The sequence below is a fragment of the Mugil cephalus genome, chromosome 1 (genome assembly GCF_022458985.1).
Source record: "Mugil cephalus isolate CIBA_MC_2020 chromosome 1, CIBA_Mcephalus_1.1, whole genome shotgun sequence".
NCBI classification, from domain to species: domain Eukaryota; kingdom Metazoa; phylum Chordata; class Actinopteri; order Mugiliformes; family Mugilidae; genus Mugil; species Mugil cephalus.
The window spans coordinates 18,251,882-18,271,524 of record NC_061770.1 but is presented as its reverse complement, the minus strand read 5'-3'; the positions used below and the strand labels follow the sequence as shown (position 1 = coordinate 18,271,524).

The following is a 19,643-nucleotide window of genomic DNA, read 5'->3' as shown; positions in this document are numbered from 1 at the left end:
CTGGTGCTGCTGTAGTGCTCCTGTGCTGAAGCTTTACAAGAGCGGTGTCAATCTCCACGCAAAACTCATATCAAGGACACTGCTAAGCATGTACATTTTTTTTATTATATTCCTGCAGAGTTCTGAATATTTGAGGCACAAATGTGTCTCCCTGCGCTGCTCTCAGAATATACTGTCAAACCAGCTGTGTGGGCAGTTGTAACCTCTTCCCCTCTCATTCAAAGCTGTCTGTGTTTTGCATTGTGTATATTTGGCTTGTTTGTATGTGTTTTGGGCGAGCAGGAGTTCGCGGGGTGGAGCGTGTGCAGAGGCAGCCACAGGTGTGAATGCCATGTGACTGAGGTCAAGAAGGGTAAAGTGAGAGTGTTCAGCTGTCCTCTCAGATCACTGTGAAAGAGGAGTATGTTGGGAAGGTACCAAGGAACTGTGTACAGCGAGCATAGCAACAAACTTGGTTAGCAACACAACTTTGTGCATGTGTGTGTGTGTGTTTAGTTTCTTCTTTAATCCAGAGTGGGACACTTACACAGTATTTGCAGATGCAGAGTTAAAACCTGCTGCTTTCAATCCAGCGAGTGTGTCGATAAAACTCATCAAGACGATTATCACATCTGAAAACATATTTATTTCATTTTTTTCTTTAAGTGTATAGTATTGCTCCATTTCCCAATAGTGCAAAATTCCATCATAAATAACAAACAGATCATAAATAAACAATTTTCACCACGTTAAACTCAAAAAAAAAAAAAAAAAAAGCTACAGTCACTTTGAAATTGCACAAATGGGTTCAAGATTACATGAGTAATCTTCCTATTTACATGTTCGAGAAAGGAGGCCAAACGTTTCATGCGGCTGTGTGTGCCTTTGTCTAAAACCCCGTCTGTCACCCTGCGACTCTGCAGACGAACAGCTCATCTAAAGGGGCATCACAGCTCCAACTCTACCACGCAAAATTTAAGCTAGTTTTAGATAAACACAACCGGATCGACAAAATCCTTCAAAATAAGGAGAAAAGGCAACTTCTCAGAAGTCTGGAATGGTATCACTGCACTACACGTGAGCTAAGCTCCCAGGTACTAACTCATAACTGAGTCACGAAGACTCGATTTATTTCAGACAAGACTGGTGTCGTCCCAAAAGTGCACACACCACAGCTTCTAGAGCAAGTATATCTGCAGCTATCTACACATCGTTTCTAGTTCAGCTTTGATGAAACGGAGTTGGATCCATTTCAACAATGAGGTAATAAAATAAGAAACCAGTTGACATGTGGAGGGGTATATGACAGCTCCGGGCGTCAACAACATTACTCATTAGTGTCAAGTGCTGGTATGCTGAAGGTAAACTTGCCTCTTTAATGTCGTTTGAAGCCGTTTTTGTTCTGTGTACACAACTTCATTTCTCTTCAGAAATAACTGCCGGATTAGACACAATATTTGCAAGCGACTGAAGCCTTTTTCACAAATGTAAGCAGACATAGGGTAAGGTACAGTGTCATGTGAGGTCATGCTTGTGGCAGTGAAGAAACATTAAGAAATGCAAAGTAAATGCTGCATATCAAAACCCAACAGTCGGTTCTCTGAACCGGGACACGCTCCGAATGCACGCACATCAACAGCCACCTCTGTCACACTTACATTCTCTTTGTTATTTCCATTGTTGATGTGCGCATCATCATCATCTTCATATGCTCATCTGGATAAATATAATAAACACTCTTAGACAGGCATAGCTCTGTTTCCTTCTCTAAGCATCAGAATATATTAGAATTTATACATTTTTTTTAATAAATACCTATAGTTCAACATAGTTCTCTTCTTTCATTTTTTTTTTTTTAAAAAGGATCTGAGGATGAAGCTTTGACCATGCTTCTCTTGCAGTGTGAGAAGCGCTTCTAATGTTGCCAGTTACTGCCACCTAGCGTGGCACAGCAGCACTACAACATTTCTTTCTTTCTTTCTTTTTTTTTTTTTTTTTTTTTTCAAATATGGTTTTGGATTCAGTGCCAATACGTAAACATGCACAACCAGTAAAAAGGTACATTCCAAAAGTAAAATCATTCAGTTTCTCGTATTTTATACATTATTGCAAAAAAAAAGAAAAAGAAATCCTGAAAGAAACAAACCTTGCTGAGGACAACAACAACATCAAACCAAAAACACTTAACATCACACGTGACATGAGTTAAAGGGACCACCTCGTTTCACGATGAGTGTGTCAAACACTGGAAAAGGTGGTTTGGGGGGGAAAAAAAGTGAGGTCGGACGAAGGACCGGTTCACACATTGTTCACAATATCTTTGTACTCTTGAAGAGAGTGGGAGCTGGGATCTGTGTGGTGGAGCTATACAGGAGGAGTATTAGGCATCCAGACTCGGTACAGTACAGTCCTGAGGAAATGGCAGGAGGCTAAAGAGCAGCCAGATTGTATCGGGGGAAAAGAATGCAAGATAAAATACGGTATAATTGCCTTTTTGTGAATCAGTTCGCCCACTTAAGTTAAAAAAGGTTCAATAGTACTATAACAATAGAGTATTTTTACAGTGTTATCTGAAGTACGACCAAACTGAATTTGAATGCTCTGTGATTTTTTTTTCTGATGTATTGAAAAAGAGTCATTAGTGTAGTATAACTACGTGACACCGCAGGCTACAACCTTTTTAAGAATTGCCGATACCTTTAATTTCAGGTTTATCACCAATGTTTGCTTTTTTCCAACCGTAGCTGATTAAACTTCACTGCCACTTTATCTGACGTGCGCAGTACAAAGTCTGAAGCCTCATTTATAGCATCCATCTTTCTCTTTTCTTCTATACATACATTTACCTGTCGACTCCCAACACTCCCCCCTTCCTCCGTGTCTCAAACCGAGCAGTTGCGTCTCTTCCCAGATCCAGTCTGGGCCGTAGCAGCAGCAGCAGAGGCTGAGGTCAGCCAAACGGTGACCCCGTGTCAAAGGCTTGTGGAAGAAACCGAGAGGGTGGGCGAGGAGGGCGGAGGGAAGTTCAGAAGCTCCAGCACTGCCACGCCCACGCTGCTGCGCCGCGTGAACATGCAGGAGGCCGCGACCCATTTGTTGCTGCGTGGGTTGTACTTTTCGATGGAGTTGAGGCTGGAGCTGCCGTCGTTACCTCCCACGGCGTATAACCAGCCGTCCATAGCCACCAGGTCGTGAGTGCTCCTGCAAAGACAGGACGTCTGAGCCGATCTCATTCAATAAATATGTCAGCATGTTGCTTTACGACAGAACCAGGACCCGTTTCGTATGCACTGGGGACCGCGTGTGGTTTGCATTACGCTCATAAAAGTCTCAAAATGAAAATTATCACTAGATGCATTTAAAGACAAAAATATAACAAAACAAAACTGTATTTTAATTAAAAAAAATAAATAAATACTGAAGCTTCATTACTATTTCAGAAACCAACCAGAGTCATTAAATGAATTAAAAACAGCGAAAAATACTCAGTAAGTCGTAACCCTGCATTCAAAATATCCTTAAAGCAGAGGTCTTCAATGTTTTTCAGGTCATGGACCCCCAAACTGATGGAGAGGTTAAGGAGGGACTCCCCACCTACTATATTTCTTCTACATTAAACTTAGCCTAGTGCTATTTATAAATACACATTATTATCGTCATTTGGCATTCAATATTAAGCCATTCAAGTAATACACAGGTTCAAATATTCTTATAATCTTGAGAGAGGGGCGGGGCCTACTGTGTACAGGAGGTTTAGATTGACAGGTCTAAGGTGGCGCTCTGTGTGAAATGGAGCTGTTGAGACAGCTCCTGTATCGCTGAATGAGTGAATGGTGACTGAAAGATGACGTTTCCTGCCTCCATTTATCCCTTCACTAAAATATATTGGATTCATGTTAATGTGTTTTTAAAGGCATTTAAATTTTTGGGTGAAAATTAAAAAAATAAATAAATAAATTAATAAAAAAAATGTCTAATCAACCAAAGATTTTGCAACCCCCCGCAGTACCTCTGTGGACCCCCTAGGGGTCGCAGACCCCCTGTTGAAGACCTATCCAATTATTATGCATATTAGCCCATGTCAGAATATACATTTTAAAATATTTAATATAGTTATGACTCTCTTTAATGCTGAAAACTAGAGCTAGTTTTAATGACGTCACATACAATTTAATGTAATAATATTTCTTCCTGTAATATATAATATACAAATAAATCATATTTGATATTAATAATAAAATAACTACTAACTAAAGGTTAAAAATAAATGCACTGTAAGAATGTGTTATGATAAAAACGTAAGGGAACAGAAGTGGGACTAACATGACACAGAGAGTGCATATACATCCAGACTGTTCTTTAATATGTAGATGTACGGTAATGAGCTCCACTAATAGCGATCTCATCAGTGAATTCCTCCTGTGTCACACAGTTTGAAAGGATGTGTCAATCAGGATGTGCAGGTTGTATTTGAGTTAAAACTATGATCATTATTAAAAGTTTTAGTCGTCTCATCCTGTCATGAGGTTATTTAAACCAACATGGTTACTCTACAGTTGTGTGAGGTGTATTGTGCGAGGAGTGATGGATTGCTGGTCAATAGAGTGTGACGTTGTGGACTGTGTAAACGGAGCCTCCCTGCAACTGGATAAGAAAAGCACACAGCGAATTAATGCCATGGGTTATTCATGGAGCTGCACAGTCAACTGTTGTCAGGTTCTCCTGCGCCTACAATACACTGACTCACACACAGCCAAGCGCCTATATGTCTGTGTGTGAGTGCGCATGTGTGTGTCCGGGAGCCCTGGGACCGAGCGAATCTGCTGATGTGACCACAAATTCAAGACTGCTACATCTCTCCCTCCCTGTTAGAACACAATGCTGATGTTGGGAATTGTGCGTAAACAGCGGCCTTGATAAGCTCTTGCAAAACAAGTTCCCGCTTTTATATTCTAAGAAATAAGAGTGCATCAACAGCTCAGGAAGACACGTCATATATTGTGCGTATTTAGGTGGGTTTAGTGAGCAAAGAAGACACGCAAAACCTCTAAATCTCCAGCCTTGAATAGTAAAGATGATCAATAGAGCAAAATAAATGCTCAGAAGTACTAGAATTATATTAGTTTTCAGGCTTATCCTCTAATAAATTAAGACAAAATTGACGGTTGAGGTTTGTTCTGTGTAAATAACAAACAAAACATGTTGCTGAGACGCCATATTGGTTAAGAACAAAAGAAGGATTAAGATGCTCTTCAAAACTGTTGAGGCCATTCGATAATGTCATTACTGTAAATTAAAGCCACACAGATGGAGAAGTGGAACTAGGTCCTCTTGAAAGCTCAATTTGTTCAAGTGTCTAATTAAAATCCCCGGATCCAACCCGGGTCAACGGTCACCTCCTCTCATACATTCTCTCCCTCTCTCTGAAGGTTAATAAAACCCTGAAGAAAATATGTTCTACATACACCAATCGGGCATAACATTATGACCACCTGTTTAATATTGTCTAGGTCTCCCTTGTTCTATAGGCCCCAAAGACACCTGCTATTTTTCCTGTTTTCTTAGTTCTTCCTAAACCATTTTATTGTGTGTGTGTGTGTGTCTGTGTCAGACTGCATCCTGCTGGGGATGGCTGCTGTCATCAAGAAGTGTCATTGCTATGGTCTGGTCTAGGTGGGTGGTACATGTCTAAGTAACATCCACATGAATATCGGGTCCAAGAATTTCCCAGCAGAACATTGTGTTGTCACAAGTGTTATTTAATTCTTCTGTCAGTGGTCATAATGTTATGCCTGATCAGTGTATGCTTTAAATCATAGGTCTTCAACAAGATTTCTTCCCAAAGTCTTTGGTTGATTTTTGTTTTTCCTTTAATGCACATTAACATGAATACAATATATTTTAGCAAAGGGATAAGGGATAGTTTAATATTGAATGGAAAATACTAACAATAATGTATATTTATAAATAGCACTAGGGCAAGTTTAATACAGGACACATACAGTAGGTAGGGGGTCCCTACCCTGACACCCATTTTAAATCAATGAAAACTGCAAAATATTAATTATTGTAGTACCATTTTTTACCATTAAAAGTAAAGCATGGTGTTGAAATCGTTAATGAATTAATTTTCTTGTTATTAACTTACATTAAAACTGATATTAATAACACATGGCTAGAAGCAGTTTCCTTACTTTCTCTGGTGCCTCCCAAATTTATTTCATTCATCTCTGCATAGACGATATTTAAAGTGGTCGGTGTCAGTTACAAGTGTTCACTTCATTCCTTATCATACTAGAGCTATTTTGTAAAACACCAGGCGTAAACATGACTGTTAAATTTTAGCTGATATGAACTCTAGCTACAGACTGACCTGCGTATGTTCATGGGTGAAACTGCCTCCCAGGTGTTGGTCTTGGGGTTGAACCGCTCCACCGAGTTCAGGCAGCTGGTGCCGTCGTTTCCTCCTGCGACGTACAGCATCCCGTCCAGCACGGCCACCCCGGCGCTGCTGCGCCGACTCAACATGTTGGCGATGGCCGTCCATGTGTTACTCTGTTCATGAAAATCACGACAGAGCCACGGGTTACGTGTTCGGTCGATTTCAAACCTGGCAACAGCTGAGTCTCTCTGATGGTAAATTTAACAGCCTTATACCTGGGGGTCATATTTCTCCACCGTTGCGAGATGTGAGGAACTGTCATATCCTCCCACTGCGTACAAGCTGCCATCTGGAGGGTAAGAGGGAGTAAACACCGACAATGTAAATATTAGCCATCGCTGGAGGAAACTCCCTCTTGATTCCAGAAATAAATTGCAGGCAGTAAAAATGTAAAAAAAACCAATAGTAGAACAGCGTGTTCATAATATTATCTTTTCCTGGAAAGCTCCTTACCCAGAGTTGCTACTCGGACGTATCTCCTACGGGTGCTCATGGCAGCGATTGAGGTCCACGTACTGGTCAGGGGGTCGTAACGCTCTGCACTGCAGGAAGAGAAGAAGACGACTTGTGTTCGCCGACGAGAAACAATGACGGATCTAGATCAGCATTCATCAGCCACATGTGTACCTATTGAGACAGGAAGCTCCGTCGTAGCCTCCAGCAGCGTACAGCAGGCCGTGCAGGACGGCTACACCTAAGCAGCTTCGCCGCGTTCCCATGGAAACCTCTGGTTGCCAGGAGTTAGTGATGGGGTCGTAGGACTCCACGGTTGCAAGGTCTGAGGTGCCGTCGTACCTGTGACATGAGGATTGGTGTGAATCAGGGAAGGTTTGGATGTCAGCGTGTTCCTGTGAGTCATCTCTGAGTAAATATACAGTGCACGGCCTACGGCCAAGATAAAAAGGCATTTTCTATAAACCGTAGCACTCGAATCATCCACTGCACTCTTCTGCGCTTCTTCTCAGGTTTTGTTCACATCACAAAATTCAATATCAAATAAGGAGGAGAACCGTTTTCATCCACCACTCACCCTCCCACGGCATAGAGTCTGTTCCCAATGGCTGCCACGCCCACCCGTGCCCGCCGAGTGGACATGGATGCCACCATGTGCCAGCGGTCCGTCCTGGTGTCATATGCCTCGCAGTCTCCGTGAATAGCAAAGAGGCTGCCGCCACCTGGGGCACACACAAAAACAATCTGATTTATTTCTCAAGTTGTTGGGGTTTATTAAAAAAAAATTAAAAAATCCTCAAAAACTGCAAAACTTGGCCTCCAAGGTAAGGTATTTCTTCTCTTGTGTTATGAGTATCTGACTCGCTTTAAGGGTTTTATCCCTAAATTATCGTAATAAGCCATTATAACTTCTTATGAGAACGACCATAGTTCTAATGGTTTAAGATGAACACAAATCAAGTATCTTATCCTCTTTTCTTAACATATTAAAATTAGATAAACACCTGTCCATCCTTTAACAATTTAGAGTGTACTTCCATATCATTTGATGTCTCATGTTTAGTAGTTGTTTTACATTTAGCTTGCTGGATCATAGATTTTTAATGATATTCATCCCTTCAACTGCCAGTGTGTTTAACCTTAATTCAGGAGCATGGCCACATTTAAGTCATTTTTTCTTCTATATAATCTTGCATTTATATCCAGACAAATGTACTTGATTTAAATGTAGCTGTATTGGTTTTAAGATTTGTTGCTGAACATATAATCTTATAATAAGATGATGGTGCTAGCGTATGCTGAATTTAAGCACATTTTGCTACATTAGTAGATAATAATCCTTAAATATTTAGTACATAGTTTCATTGGTGTACTTTGCATCAAATTAAACATGATTAATATATAAAGAGTAACTTATCAGTAGACATTTTATACTATAATTATCAAGTTTTTGTTTGGCTTTAACAGCAGCATGGCATATACAAGGCATTTGTTCCATAAGGGATATTTGTATGCAAACTCTCAAAAGCCAAAGAGTTAAAATGCAAACAGTGATTTTCTTTTTTGTTTTGTTTTTTTTTTTAAACTTTTGCACTGAAGTTGTGACTCTTGCAAACCTTCTCAACCCTAAAACCAAGCCCTTCTTTTCTCTTGCTGACATTTATTCAACAATGTTCTGGTGACATTAATATACACCCAAAAGGTAAACTGAGGAAAATGGTGCATATCAATAAAAGCGAAGTCTGATCATGCAGTAAATACATCCCAGAATACATATAACTCTTTTTTTAAGAAAGGCATTGTGAACAGAAACTTGAAGTTGCTTCCAGGCTTTCAGTCTGTAGTTTATATCTACTTGTTTGCAAAATTCTTATAAAATCAAATGTTCCCGTTCTACTGGCAGGTAATTCCTCTTTATTTTAATGTTTTTTCACCTTGTCTTTGCAGTGTAAATGTGTTTCCTGTCGTTCCTGTCACATGGCCTAAGTGAGTGAAAAGCTGGCTGCCACAATATTATTCAGTGATGGGGATAAAATCAGAGCCGACCAGTCATAACATGCAGTTCAGAGAAAACACACATTAAAAAAAAATAAACTTCACTAGTGGCTAAAGATGATTGATGTATGGTCTACGTGTACCCTAATGGGTACCTTCGGGAGCACACTGACCAACGGCGAAGAGAACGGGGCTGGCGCCTTCGCATCGCCGTGGGCGCGTCCGGCTGTTGCTCAGGACCCCCCTCTGCTCGGGCATCAGGTGGTACTTGAGGGCCTCGATCAGCAGGTCCTTGCACTCCGAGTGGTGACGCACCAGCAGCTCGGTATCAACGTTGCTCATCAGAAAGTCTCGCCTAAGCAGTGGCAGCCGCACACACTTCATCAGCTGGTGGGGACAGAGGGAGAGTGGGCGGCGGGACGGGGTCGGGGACAGTTACGGAAATGTTTTAGAGTTAGAAACAATGTGAGCTAAAAATCTTCCCGGGAGTGACGAGGAGAGGCTCACCCACGGCACGTGCTGCCTGCGTCCGTCTACGTCGTGTTTCACCCAACTCAGCACGGCCCGGTACACTTCCTCTTCGGATGGCACGTTGAGGTTGTCACTGGAGATCAAATCCAGGACCTGGAAAAAACACATGTCAAGTCATTTTGTATCATAACTTACAATATGTGTGACTACAATGTCACTTTAATTTTATCCACGCCTCACTTTATTTATTCATCACACTTTATCTGCTGCTTTACACTTTTTACATATTGGCCTTTATATTCATCTCTCTCTACTGTTACTGGCAGCAGTAACATTGTACATAATATGCTGTTTTTGCCCACTTTTGTGATTTCAATTTTTACTCTTTTTGTTATTTTATTCTCTTGCTCTTATTTCATGTACCGCTCTTCGCCCTCCTAATTGCCCTTCAGGGATAAATAAAGTCTGATTCTCAATAGTCTTCAATCAAATATGACAGCCAGAAAAAAAAAAAAAAAAAGGAAAAACAAAAGTGACGGCGGAAGTTTCATGATCAAACATGTCATCACTCAGGAAGTGCGCATCACAGGCCAAACAGACCATTAGTTCCTGTACGATGAACCTGTTCTTGTCAGCTGTTGCCTCTGCGTTTCAAAATGCCACTCAAATATAATCAATCAATTCCAAATAAAGCGTCATTCGACGATGCACTTACACTATATAAACCCCTGCGCATCATATTACCCACTCTTTGAGCGTGTGTATTTGTGTTGTGGCATATTTAAGTTACCACTACTTGCGCCTGTGTACACAAAACGAATGCGGCAGTCTAAGTGGCTGACTGGCACGGTTCCCAGATCAACCCGAAGCTGGCAGGGCTGGGTGGGACCAGAGCAGCCAGCTGCATCTGCTGCTGCTGCTGCTGCTGCTGCTGCTGCTGCCGCCGCCGCCTTGCCTGGGCGGATCAGGGCAACAGTTAGCAGCCTCCCGGGAACAGCCTCCGCTAATCTACAGTCACACAGACAACCTCTGCTGTGGCCCCACCCTGCAGTGCCTCTCACTTCTGCATGCATATGCTGCATCACATTACCTCCGACAAAAGTGTGGTGAGAAAACGTAAACTGCAGAAAGACAGCGCGAATAAAGGACGCGTGAATGACGAGGGCTTCAGCCACGTCAGGATAAATGTATTTATAGACACGCGGAGTAATTAAGATGCAGCCATCATGTCTTCAAAATGTCACGTGTGTGATGCCACATGAGGAGGGGGTGGGGTAGCTAGTCACAATCCCGCCATGTCTTGCCACCTCCTTCACAGAGCACGGAGAAGAAATATGGGGCATATTTCACGGCTCTGTGAGCTCAGAGTCCTTCAAAGCAGCCAGTACGTAAATCCAGATCTGGTGCAGATTTATTTCTGATTTTCTGGTGCGCAGAGCAGCCAAAGGAAGGAAAGACCGAAGACTACAAACAAAGAAACGGCCTATTTTTAATCTGCCTTTATGCAGCTTAACTTCTTTACCATTTTAATGGGCTGTGCCCACACACTCACAACGTTGCAGATTCAGTCTCAGGCCCTGAACGAAGATTAGCGTCTTACTGTCACGGAGCAACATCGCTTCAGTGCTTGGGGAAGTGTTCGTTAGAGAAGTGATGAAGGGAAAATGAGCAGCTGGCGGCTGCTTGTTACTTATCTTTGCTGATCTTTTAATTCATTCTCATCTAGATAGGTGAGGCATCTCTTTTAAAATAAAGTTTACTTCACTTATTCATACGCAAGTGAACCGTCTCCTAAACCTGAGAAGAGCTGATGCTTTTATATATAGTCAGATATTGTGAATTTAAAAGTGATTGGCAACCACGATTAACGGGTTAAAATGTATGTAAATTGTGCGTTTTAGGAACATCCACATTAAAAAATGAAATTGCCTAAATAATGAATCTATGTCAGATTAGTGGATCTGCAGACTTGAATCCTATGAGCTGAATTTTAGTTTTCACATCACAGACTGCGGCTTCACTGTTTCCTTAACCTTTATTTGACTGCTGCAGTTTCTTTAGGTGTGTTTACAGTGCAGGAAGTGCCCCGCTGGGAACAAGGACATTTTGAAGAACTCTCCGACACGTTTTCCCACCAAAGAAGTCTGGTTCGCATTAAAGGTCTCTGCATGAGGGGCAGCTGTTAGCAGCACTAGCATTACTTAGCATGTTTAAACATCACAATTACAACTAATTTGTTCTGACGTTAGTTTGCGGATGATATTAATCAGCAGATTTTATTTTACAATCAATGGATCTCCTGGTTTTGTTTTTTCACAGAGAATAACATTCAGAAGGAATTTGACGGCTTATTAGCAGACTACACGGCTTAATCTTCTCCGGGGTTGGAAACACATTTTATTTCTGGGGAAGACATTTTCTTAGGAAAATTAAAAGGCAGGGAACTTGAAAAGTAAATAATGTGCTTTTTTTTTTTTTTAGGAACACTAGGATGAAGCCACTATTACCACAGTCTGGCCAGCTGGCTGTTGAAGGAAGCGTTATGTGCCTCCCTGAGGGGATCTTATGCAGTTTATCTTGCTGATTTGGGAGTCGAGTAAGAGTTAGGACTGTCATAGGATAGGATTTGGATAAGCTCCAATTGGTGCAGCTCAAAGGTTCGCAAACTTTCACCAGCATGTCTCCCACAAGGACCCAAAAAGCATTCATGTCTCACAGTATCACAATTTTTACATGTCGTCACCTAATTAAAAAGAACCCAAGACAAATTTTTACACACGTACACAATATTGTTTCCATTCAGTTTCACTCCAGATTTGACTTCTGGTCAAAGCGGCCCACTGGGAGAATCGCTCTAACCATTAGAGCCAAAATAGAAACCCCTGCCGATATTTCGTGAGCAAACAGAGCTGTTAGTTCCTTAAACAGAACAGCAGCTGTGAAAATGTCACATGCTTTGTCTAATTACCTCTTTCGGGACACAAACCACAGAGCTACCACTGCCGGGCCCAGCTGATGAAGACGTGATAAGTTTGGTTAAGTTTACATGCAGGGTAATCCACGCACGAAAAAAAAACAAAAAAGAGTGACAGTGATTGATGCAGCAAGCAGGGAAGGGAAATAGGTTTTCTAATGAATATGGAAAACACAGCAGTGTGCCTAGGGCTATCTCTCTGTGGTAAAAAAAAAGAAAAAGATTTGAATTCTAGCAAATGTGCTCATATTGGTGCTCAAAAATGAAACGTCTTCTACCATTGCTGTGTTTTTTTGCATAATTCTAACAATTGCTTTTAAAAAATTAAACTGAAGTCTATTAAGCATGTGTTGTTAACGCAGAAATTAATAAATTAATGAATTACAATGTAATCTATTATGACTCCAACTAGCTGTCACACAGTAAGGCCAGATCATATCTACTCTTCAGTGGTTTTCATACACACCGTCATCATGGTAAGCAAATTACTAGTATGACTGACAATGACAAGAAGCAATTTACTCTGGAGAGCATTTGTGTATTTCTCACAGCGGGTATGCCGCCGTCCAACTTTCTTTAAAAGCAGGGATGGCAGAAAAAAAAAAAAAAGCATCACCCCCCTCCCACCCACCCTACCTGTTTCAGTGGCAGCAGCATGAACTCCTCCGTCTTGGACACCTCCACAAAGTGCTGCAGGACGTACTTGTGTGCCGACTTGAGCAGGTCGCTGCAGGAGTGTGTGTCGGCGAAGCCTCTGATGCCCAGGCAGTTGGAGGGGTCCAGCTGGCTGAGGAGGAACTTACAGCAGGCGTCCCGAACCCCATTGAGCTGCAACAGGCTCGCCGCTGGAAGCAACGTCTGGGAAGAGTGCAGTTACAGGTAGGTATTCACCAAGTCTGCTGTGAAATTTATGCTTAACAGGAGTCAGATTACACGGCTGATCCAACCACTGTGTCCGTGAAACTGTAAACCTCCACCTTACCTGCACGTTACCTTCCCCGACCACAATCTCTGCCGTGTAGGCGTACTGGACCAGCTGCTCCAGAGCCTGAGGATCGATGTCATGGAGGGTCACGTGGGTCTGACGACTCTCGGACATCTCATCTGCGTGACCGCACAGAACAGGAGTGTTATTCCCGCAAGTGATAACCAGGACAACTCTCGCTGATAAAACTTCCCTCCCTGTTCGATCATACTGACGCAAAGAATCTTGTAATGTACACAGCGCCGCTGCCAAATGTCTGCAAAGCTCATTTGTTTCTGACAGTTTAATCAGCTGTGTGAGGTTTTTGAAATTCCTGAACCTACACCCTCGAGAGCCCACCCTGGTTCTTTTATAGGTTCAGCATGAAAACTTAGCTGTTTCATCGTCTTTTACTTAGATGATCTCAAACACACGGAGCGTTCCTGTTGAAATGGGCCAATTAGTGACTGCCTCAGATGAGAAGATGTCTAGCGGATGAGCCTGGCTGTCTGGAGACGCGCTGTACCCTCACAAATGTCTGTCGTCAGGAGGAAATCTGAGACTCACGCCCCTCATCTGACCACCTGTGCTCCAGACAGGAATAGGGGGAAGGAAGCAATGATGCTGAAAGGATAATGTGTCCTTCACTGCACCCACGGAAGTTCTTGTGTCTTCAAACTCAAACAATGGAGCAAATGATGATGAAGTTGGAGGTCAGAGCTTAAAATGTCTGAGCCCTTCCACATTTAGCCTGTGAATTTCCGGGATAAAAAACGTTAAGGAAAAACAGTATGCATGGCATTAGATAAGGCCAGTCGGACAACTTACTGGTAAACATGGCATGGAAGTAGGGGCTGCAGGACGCTAGCACCACTTTGTGCGCCTTGATCTCTTTGTTGGAGACATGGAGCACGATGTCACAAAGGAGGCCGCGCTGTCGCATCCTGTTCATGGACACGAAGGAGTCGTGGTAGTGGCGCTTTGAGTTGTGCGAGATGCTGTGGCCATCGCGGTTGAGCAGCTGCATGCCCCCCTCCATCATGGTGCCCGGCGTGGCGGTGGCGGTGGCGGGCTCGTGCCTCGGCCGCAGTCTGCGCAACTGAAACGCCAGAGAAACCATTTTAATGTCAGTTAGTATCAACATCATTGTCCTGTGAACTCTTCTGTTGTCATCAGAATAGTCTCAGGAGATGAGTTTATCAGCAGAGAGGCAGGTGTTATGACAGGTGTCCCGAATAATCATCGTCCCCGCAGTTACAGTTATAGTACAGATCCAGTCGGCAATGACAGGAAGTGCGAGCAGCATGACGGAAATCTGAGTACACTTACTACATGTAGTGGGATGGCTGACCTGATTATTTGACATTCAGTGTCAAGACTGATTAGAGCTCACCGTGACAATTAGAGCAACTAAAAAGATGGAGATTAGTAGTTAACCTGGAACCAAATCAACGCCAAGGCTGTTCTTCTAGTAGACTGTCTTGAATTTCCAAACGGTGACTAAAATCGCAGCAGAGTTAGATGTGAACTCCCCCACCCCTGCTCTCAAATAGAGAACACACTTCTGAACGTTGCATAACCATCATCACGAAGCATCCTAGAAGTTGTTCTCTGATGCACGTCGAGGATACACAGAGACACCAAACAGGCACGAGGAGCACTAATCACACACGTTGAAGTCGTTGATGCGATACCTGACAGGTCCAGAGAAAGAGGCAGACTGGGGCGCCACCAACATAAAATTAATTAAACTTCACGAAAAGAAATCACGTCCAAATTAGAGGCCCGTCATTAAAAATAGAAGCAAACGAAACGAAAGAACAACTCTTTCCACCGCCCACGCTCTGCACAGGATGTCCCCAAGAGTATGACCTTACAAAACCTTACACATTACATTTCATACGTAACAGCTACTCTGTGCACCACAGAAAACAAGGCAGAAACTTTGTGGTGAAATGCCATCCCCAGACCTTGTGACCTCATCTTCTTCCTTATTTCCATTCTGATTGGTCATTGATTTTTCATGTTTGTGTACATGAAACGTGAAAGTAAAACAACCTGCAGACAATCGGAATGAAAACGTCCAAGAGAAGTCCAAGAAACACGACATATTGATCTTGGTTTATCTCAGTTTTACAAGTCAGTCAAATAACACACTTCACAGAGCATCAGGGAATCGTGACAACGGTGTTGTCGTCTGTTCTGAGGCGCTCTTTCAACTGAACGCCGTCCCACTGAGCACTGACAGGCGACCAGCTCTGGTTCCCATTTTCCAAAACACAATAGACCATAAAAACACACCAGCTGTGTTCCTCCATGAAAGAACAATCAGCTCTCCTACCCAAGGGGATAACATGAGTCAATGCTGCAAATTGAGACGCGGGGATGCACAGGAGGTTGAGACAGTTGTGGCAACCCACAGCTGAAACAAACAGAGTAAAGCACTTGTCCTGTCTCCTCACTCAAAAGCTTGGCTGGCATCCACAAAAAAAAGAGGGCTGATAAACAGTACATGCACAATGCTGGTGGAATCACAGACGAGGCCCAGTGATGCTTTTATTCAGACTCCTTGTGTGATCCGAGTAAACCCCCAACCCCCACCCCATCTATTTTAAATAACAGCTGCTATCAGCTGCAGAGGAGGCAATAGGAAGAATGAATGTGTCATTTCGTTTACCGGTGGTCGTGTTGCGGTTATCCTTGCACGCCGAGTCTTCCTCGAAATGACCGGGGATAAATCAGCAGCTGTCGCAGTCAGAGTGGCTTAAAATTGGTACCATTGTCCGTCTATCTGTCCATATTCAGACTCAAGCATACGAATTATGAAGAAAGCCTCTGGTTTGTGCTGTATACGGTTGACGTCAACACAAAAAAAAACCTGCATGAAAGCTGCCATCGGTTCGTTTAAGGTGGATCTGTGACAGCAGGAGATGCAAGTAGCAACGCTGCGCGCAGCAGCAATGTATTTACACGGCAATTAGAAAAACACACGTGAACACGCGGAGAGTTGTTTAATATCAACAAATTGCACAGAATTATAATGAATCTCCGTTTATTATTCATGGAGAAACAAACGACCTTAAACGCCCCTTTTGTCTGGTTGGAGTCCGGAAGTACGTTTGATACTGTTGTCTTTGCTCCCGGGAGGAGCGGGGTCTCAAACAAAAGCACTATGATTGGTCGGAACCGGAAGCATACGGTTAGCCCGAACAACAAAATCAAACAGCCACCAACGCATAAACTCTGTAGTGCATGTATCCTCATATAAAAATTCGGCACTTTGAAGTAGTATAAATATTATTTAATTTTATTATTAAGTTAAAATAAATTCCACGGGGTTTCATTCACAATCTAGTATCCGAGGGGGCTAAGAAGATTAGCTAACGTTGGCTAACTCTGTCCGGCAGAACAAATAAAACCAGACAGTAGGCTACTCACCACCAGACGCCGTCTGTGTCGATATGACAGCACTGTTTTCTTCCGGTTTGTAAGCTTGCCCAGCTTTGTAGGTATGTAAAGTGACGGACAATAAATGAAAAGGAAAACTACAGCTCCCTGTGTGTCGCGAATGCAACTGAACATTTAATTTACCTCACGTGTGGCATCAAAACACAGCTTGCTCTTGTTCGCAGAGCGTTGACAGAAAAATTTCGAGGTTGGTGTGCACGCCACGCCGAGTATTTTTAATCATATTTTATATGTTATTTCAACGGTTTAATCTTCACTAAACGCAACTCGATATATAAATTAGTGATTTTCTAAATAATCCTGCCTCTTGTAGTTGGCACAATTATTAACGCAAGTACCTCACACAGCTCTGTGCTTATGAACCATAAAACCAATTTCTCCCTTTTGCACCAGGGGATTCTGGGTATTGAGGTTCGGCGTCACGTTTTGGATCCAGCATGGCAGCGAAACAGAAGAGGTATGGGGGCTAGTTTCCTTATAAAGTGTTGTATATTGTTGAATTTAACTTTGAGTTTAATTTGGGTTTAAAGGTTTAAGTGTTGTGAAGGTAGCTGTGAAATGTCCAGAGTTTGTAATAACGTTTCTGACGTGGTGCGAGTGTGTGTTAGCCATCCATGATGTTAGCATTGAGCGCTAATGCTAATTTAAACGCCAGCTTCATGTTAAGTCTGATTTCTTTTCGTATAAAAACGGACAATCCATGAGGATTTAAAGAGATATTTCCAGCTTACTGGATAAGCCTGCCGCTAAACAACAAAACATCTGAATCGTCGCTGGAAACACAACATCATATAAACTGCGCACACATGGTGACTGACATACTTCATCAGTCTGTTAAACTGTTGTGTTTTCTTTAGGAAATTAGAAGAACTCAGTCTGGATGAGTTCATGCTGTCAGGCTTTGAGTCTGCAGATGAAGGTGAATCGGAGGAAGAGGCTCCCGCAAAAAATGGGCTCAAGAAAAAGAAAGACTTGAAGGCTGCTGCCCTAAAAACGTGAGTCCTTTGCTGTGGGATCATATGCCTGTAAAGGTTCACCGTTGACATGATGATAATAACATCGAGGATGGACTTGTATGACTCTTGCGTGTTTTGTTGTTTTGATCTGTAGGAATACAGGAAAGAAAGGAACTGCCTCCCAGCACAAAGAGGAGCTGTCCAGGTTAAGGAACAAAGATCCAGAGTTCTACAAGTTTCTGGAAGACAACGACAAATCTCTTCTGAACTTTGACGACACAGACAGCTCAGAGGATGAGGACGAGAAAAAGTACCACAAGCTACCGTCTGCACTGGAGGTAAGCTGTTGTGTGTGTGTGTCTCAGTTTACGCAGAGACCCGTTGCCCATCTTTACGCCGCCACTCTGCTGTCTGCTTGCAGGAGGCCGACTCTGATGATGAGGATGGTGAAGAGGGTCAGAAAAGTTCGAGGAAGAGCAAGAAGGGGATCGATGTTATCAAGGTCACAGACAAAATGATTGAAGATTGGAACGCTGCTCTGAACAAAGAGCCCACCCCTCGTCTCTTCAGAGACATCACCCAGGCCTTTAAGGCTGCCGTCGCTACGACGAAGGGTGAAGGAGGCGCCCTGTGTCGATACAAAGTGGCCGACAGTTCAGGTGGGTAGAATTACTACACGTTGTCGGTACAGTTTTGAAGAAAGAAAAAAAAAAAGTGAACTGCGTGTTAAATTTTGTGTTGCGACATAAGACCTCACACAACAAAGTCAGAACGACGCAGAGTTGAGACATTTCTACATGCAAACGGTGCAGAACGCAGGATGGTGCAAGATGATGCACACTTCCCTATAAATCAAATTCACTGAATGGTTGATGGGGAACAAACCATGTTTGTTTAGAAATTTAGAAAGTGTCTCCCTGGACTCAGAGAATGCACTGTTTTTTTTGTTTTTTTTGTGATGTAATGTGTAAGTTCAACACTAAGAAGCATCATAATTCATAATTCATCATAATTAACATCATAATTTCACACCGACACTGAGTTTTATTTACTACTTTGCGTGGGTGTCAGTGCAATTTGAAGAACTGACATCATGGTGTTAGACATCGAAGCCCCGTATGAAAATATAGATCATATTATGTTGTGATACAACTTGTTTCTCTTTTACATAAACAATCTTCTGTCCTCTCTGCAGTGTTCAACGCTTTGGTCCTCTTCTGCATCAAAGATATTTATGCGGCTCTGCAGAAGATGCTCAACCTGAAGTTAGAGAAAGGCCAGAAGAAGTACGACGTCAACAATCTGCTCATCTCAGTGTGACTGTGGAAAAGCTGCTCACTCACAAATTTGTTTTCTCCTCAGGCTCGTGCTCCCTTCGTCCAGTCAAAAATGGCAGAGGAATCAGATCGACATCAAGATGTATCTTAGTGGTGTAGTTCAGGTTCGTTTCTCTTTTAGTTTCACCTGTGTTTTGCTCAGTTTGAAGAATACAGGGATGTTTGTAATTAATTTCTTAAGCGTTTTTGTGCTGAAATAAAATCCTATAACTGCATGATGTCTTCCTCCGTTTCTCTTGTAGCTGTTATCCTGCCTAACAGAAAGTACAGTCATCAGCGCCGTCCTGCGACACGCCAACCAGCTCGTACCTTATTACCTGTGTCTACCCAAACAGTGTCGGCACCTGGTTAAGGTAAAGCTTGAACCCTTAGTAGATGGCTTTTGAAGGGGCTTCGTTTGTCTTCACGAGATAACGTTTCAACGTGTCTCTCTTTGCGTTTTTTTTTTTTTTTTTTTTTTTCTGTGTGTGTGTGTGTGTGTGTTTCTAGCAACTAATGAAGCAGTGGAGCACAGGGGAGGAGACGAGTCGTGTCCTCGCCTTCTTAGCCCTCAACAAAATTTGCAGACACAAGCAGGACGTGTATCTCAACCCTATTCTCAAGG

The 19,643-nt window shown here is 42.7% G+C and overlaps 2 protein-coding genes across 5 annotated transcripts in view; one reads left to right on the top strand and one right to left on the bottom strand.

Annotated features, from left to right (window-relative positions):
• Window positions 1-605: 605 nt before the first annotated feature.
• Window positions 606-16,860, bottom strand: klhl17 (kelch-like family member 17). Of its 3 annotated transcripts, none has more exons than XM_047606830.1 (12): window positions 16,717-16,860; window positions 14,107-14,377; window positions 13,297-13,418; window positions 12,951-13,172; window positions 9,377-9,493; window positions 9,043-9,256; window positions 7,452-7,596; window positions 7,049-7,216; window positions 6,875-6,963; window positions 6,637-6,710; window positions 6,353-6,534; window positions 606-3,180 (listed from the first exon to the last, which is right to left on the bottom strand). In XM_047606830.1, the coding sequence occupies exons 1-12, from the start codon at window positions 16,858-16,860 to the stop codon at window positions 2,952-2,954; spliced, it is 1,977 nt and encodes a 658-aa protein (XP_047462786.1). In that variant the 3' UTR covers window positions 606-2,951. The 3 variants fall into 3 exon arrangements, with proteins under 3 accessions (XP_047462786.1, XP_047462795.1, XP_047462805.1); XM_047606839.1 differs by lacking the exon at window positions 16,717-16,860 and adding an exon at window positions 15,956-16,693; XM_047606849.1 differs by lacking the exon at window positions 16,717-16,860 and having other exon boundaries at window positions 13,297-14,029; window positions 14,107-14,249.
• Window positions 16,722-19,643, top strand: part of noc2l (NOC2-like nucleolar associated transcriptional repressor) — a 16,207-nt gene continuing 13,285 nt past the window's right edge. Inside the window, exons 1-9 of one of the 2 annotated variants that reach the window (XM_047606808.1) lie at window positions 16,722-16,787; window positions 17,140-17,203; window positions 17,604-17,741; window positions 17,857-18,040; window positions 18,124-18,361; window positions 18,898-18,988; window positions 19,065-19,143; window positions 19,282-19,392; window positions 19,529-19,642. In XM_047606808.1, coding sequence (XP_047462764.1) covers window positions 17,184-17,203; window positions 17,604-17,741; window positions 17,857-18,040; window positions 18,124-18,361; window positions 18,898-18,988; window positions 19,065-19,143; window positions 19,282-19,392; window positions 19,529-19,642 — 975 coding nt within the window. In that variant the 5' untranslated portion in view covers window positions 16,722-16,787; window positions 17,140-17,183. Of the gene's footprint in view, window positions 16,788-16,914; window positions 16,934-17,139; window positions 17,204-17,603; window positions 17,742-17,856; window positions 18,041-18,123; window positions 18,362-18,897; window positions 18,989-19,064; window positions 19,144-19,281; window positions 19,393-19,528; window position 19,643 lie in introns of those variants that run through there. The other variant, XM_047606816.1, reaches the window with a different exon arrangement.